This window comes from Epithele typhae (assembly GCF_022376455.1).
Source record: "Epithele typhae strain CBS 203.58 chromosome Unknown BXZ73scaffold_743, whole genome shotgun sequence".
Taxonomy (NCBI): Eukaryota; Fungi; Basidiomycota; class Agaricomycetes; order Polyporales; family Epitheliaceae; genus Epithele; species Epithele typhae.
Window position 1 is genome coordinate 1 of NW_025954934.1, and position 3,743 is coordinate 3,743.

The following is a 3,743-nucleotide window of genomic DNA, read 5'->3' on the forward strand; positions in this document are numbered from 1 at the left end:
GTGAAGGACGGAAATGTTCAAAGCGCATACCAAAATCTGGTCTCGTAGGTCAAGCATCCGGGTCTCTTCATCTATAGTAGGCAGATGAGGACATCTCGTATTGCCCTTCTCTGAGACGATCAAAAAGTGAGAACGAAATCGCACTATATGTAGCAGAACACACCTCCGAGCATTTGACGACATGCTTCATCGAGGTCTCCTGCCTTCTGCTTCAGACGGTCGTTGATGCACAGCTGTTTGCGAGAGCCGAGAGAGACCGCGCGGGCACCTGTACCCTCTTCCTCATCCATGCCATCGTCCATTTCGGAAGCCTGCCGCTTTCCACTGTCGTGTGGTCGATGGGTCGGCGCGGTGGACGGAAGCGCTATATTCAGGCGCAGCTTCAATTTCTCCAGCTCGTGCAAAACTTGCGCGAGCTGCGAATGCGTCCGGGATGTGTAGTAGATCTTCGTGCATACCGGCTCCTTCTCGTCCGTCGAATGTGACGGGCCTTGCAATCTGTTAGTCAGTTAGTATCACGACTCTGGCGAGGTGAGGCGTAGCATTCACTTCTTCATCAGCGCCAGCACTGCAGGAGATAGATTGGGCTTGCCCTCTTCTTCTTCGTCCGATTCTGGCAGGAACATAGCGTCATCGTCCCCGTCCTCGGCGGGCGGTTCTAGTTCCGGTGCAAGTCTCTGCACGGCGTGTCAGCAGCGGGAAGGCTCAACCGGTTATATGACAGGTGTCATCGTACCGGCTTTTTGTGCACTCGGCCTTTGGACAACTTGCGGAGCTTTGCTTCGCATTTTCTGGCAGCGGCGAGCCGCTCTGCGTATTCAAGCTCCTCTGCTTCCAGCTCGCGGCGCTTCCGATCCATAGTTTGCTGGAGCACCCAATCCGGGCCTGTTGGTCATGTTAATCGCTGGTATGTAGCTGCGTCCAAGGTTAACTGGCCGTCGTCAGTGGTCCTTTGTGAGGCTAGCTTTCCGGACCGTGCTCGATCTTGTTCATGTTTCAGCCAAGTCAGAGACGAGCACAGCAAACTCAAGGTTTTCCCCTGCAGAGTTGGGTGTAAGCAGAAGCACGAAAAAAGATAGGAGAAACCTGCATACTGTCCCCGTCGGGCTCTCCATGAGTGCAATCTTCTTGTCCTCGATAGACGAAAAGACGTGTCTCATAAGCTGCAACTGGATGTCGTATGGTGTGAAAGGAAACGCTGAAAAGCTTTCAGGGGTTTGAATTTTCAGCGCCATTGTCTGTAAGTGGTGTGGTATCGGTTAGATGGATATGGCTCCAGCTTTGGTGGTGGTTGTCGGTTTTATCAAAGGTCGCATACGTGACACGACGCGCCTCGCGTCGTGGAACGCGCGTGTCGTGTGACGTGACTCGACGTGCGAGCGCTGGAAACGCACCCAGCGCTTATACGGCTCGAATTCTAACGTTTACATCAAGTTGCACCCAGAGCATAGGTCCAGAAGCCCTTGCGTCGTCTCTATGTATTAAGCTGCGGCCAGCTATCAGCTATGTGCGCTGTTAATTCAACACTCAGGTGCGGACGCATCGTAAACGCAAGACATCACCAAGTGTCACACTGTCCGTGCGTGACTCACTGAGGGCCTGGCGCCAGTGTCCGTGGGATGGCCAGCTGGGTTTACCGCCAAAATGATCCCACGACGGGATGGGCTGCGGGCTCGGGATGGGTTCGCGCCCGTCTCGGTGGGCGCGGGGACCCATCCCACAGCCCATCCCACGGGCAGACAACTAGGGCCTCAGTGAGCAATCGAGCGTTGCGAGCTCGAGCCCCGAGAAGGCGCGCGGGCACAAACGCGAGGCCTAGGCGCCTAGCGCATCGCCTAGCGCTTCGGAGGGTGTTTGCATCATATTGCGCGCTTTCATTCGAACCAAGCCTGCCGTGCACGTAGCGCTCCAAGTCCCCTTCGACACCTCCTCAGTTCCTTTCTCTCCAGAAGAGCTGCTACTTGAGTCGACGCAGTGTTACGCGGAGCAGAAGGCACTCCCTCCGATGTTAGCTCATAAGAGAGTAAAGGGACAAAACCGTGGCCTCGCCAATACGAACAGCAACCATTTGGTGAGCTCGGGTGACTGACACACAGTTCTTCATGATGTTAAATGGAATATTCGTCAGAAGAGAGACTATCCTCTTGAAACGGCCACATCCCGTGCGACCAGTTGTCGAGATATTGTGGCCCTCGTTCTGGATGAAGCCCTCGAATGTAATCGAACGCTAGCGGCGATGGCTCGGGTGTGCAAGGCTTACAATCCCATTGCTATCACGCGTTTATGGCGAAACCTCCGCGACCTCGAGCCCCTTTTGAGGTTGTTTCCTACATTAAAGGTTGAGAGAGACTCTTTTTATAGCTACAGTAAGGTACGCATCTTCACCACGCCGCATGGTCCCAGTATTGTTAATGGTACAGACCGTTGACTGTCACATTCCAGAAGTTAACTCTATCTACCGATCCATCCGAAGAGGACTGGACACGCTTCGACTTCTTTGCCCAATCCGTTAGACAGGTCGACAGAGTTTCTTTCTCTACCTCAATTTGTTGGGAATTCTTTTCCCCCCGTTACGACCGTGACAGGCCCATCCTCCCTCGTCTCGTTCGTCTGGGAAGACTCAATGTTTGGCTCCCTTTCCCCATCATTTCCGCCCTGCTCCCGGTTACTCTGCAAGATATCACCTTCGATCTACCGTTACCCGGTGATCACCCCATGGTCAGACATCCCCTGCGAAATGCACTCGCCGCTCTCGCCCTTACTGCAAAGAACGTCACGAGAATTAGGATTGACGGCGTCGACGAAGAATCTGAACTTGCACCGCTTCAAGCCTTGAAGTCTTTCCACACTCTCGTCGTCACACTAAATGAACTCACTTTCGCATCAATGATCCACTTGGGAGGAACACATCTGCGCTGTCTTGATATCAGATTCCAGACCTTCAACGCCGACCTCGATTACCAGTCGTTTCATGGACGGTTCTGCGCCCTGGAAGACCTCCACATATCCTTTTCCTGTGACGGGTCTCGAGCCATCGGCAAGTTTTTGGAAGTCGCGCGACCACCCTCCCTTCGTCACCTGAAGCTCTCGATCCAAGACCCGTGGAGGTTCCGGGTTTCCTCGTCCCACGCTTTTGGAAGTTTGGCACCTGTAGCAGACAGCATAGAAAGCTTTGTCCTTGAGTCCCCCGACGACTACGATGACGATGTTCCACTCCTGGACATACATATCATCGAACCGGTCCTCGCGCTCCACCGCCTTACCACTCTCAAGATATCGATCTTCCCGATGGTGCTTTTCAATGACGTTTCCCTCGCTGCCTCTGTGTCCGCGTGGCCACTGCTACGGGTTCTTTGTATTGAACAAGACACGTATGATCCAGACAAAGACTGCTACCACGGCAGTCAGCCCCCGGTGCGGCCCACCATCCACGCGCTGAAGATTGTCGCGGAGCGCTGTCCCTTGCTGGAGGAGTTCACTTTCGAGTCCGACTTTCAGCTCGACACTCTACCCTCATCGTTCGCCGACATCCCGCGTCCCCTGGGCCACCGTCTCCACTACCTCAAGGTCGACTGCAAAAAAGGCCTCAACGCGGACGCCAACATGCCCTTGGCCTTCTTTGTGGATAGCCTATTCCCACACCTCCGGCTTCCGCCCCCCTTCCCCACTGAAAAATCGACCACAGAGGAGACGTCAGATGTTTTCGACGACGACGTAACTGGGCTGCTTGTCATGTTGCAAGC

General features: G+C 54.3%; 2 protein-coding genes across 2 annotated transcripts; one reads left to right on the forward strand and one right to left on the reverse strand.

The window, feature by feature from the left end:
• Window positions 1-30: 30 nt before the first annotated feature.
• BXZ73DRAFT_86028 (uncharacterized protein) lies at window positions 31-1,235 on the reverse strand (the record flags this gene model as incomplete). The annotated part of the gene is made up of 5 exons (XM_048024051.1): window positions 31-110; window positions 164-498; window positions 550-677; window positions 737-865; window positions 1,095-1,235. Coding segments are annotated over 5 exons (813 nt in total), but the record flags the coding sequence as incomplete, so codon positions are not given.
• Window positions 1,236-1,619: 384 nt separating this feature from the next.
• BXZ73DRAFT_86029 (uncharacterized protein) lies at window positions 1,620-3,714 on the forward strand (the record flags this gene model as incomplete). Its single annotated transcript, XM_048024052.1, has 4 exons — window positions 1,620-1,754; window positions 1,889-2,071; window positions 2,129-2,371; window positions 2,443-3,714. Coding segments are annotated over 4 exons (1,833 nt in total), but the record flags the coding sequence as incomplete, so codon positions are not given.
• Window positions 3,715-3,743: the final 29 nt, after the last annotated feature.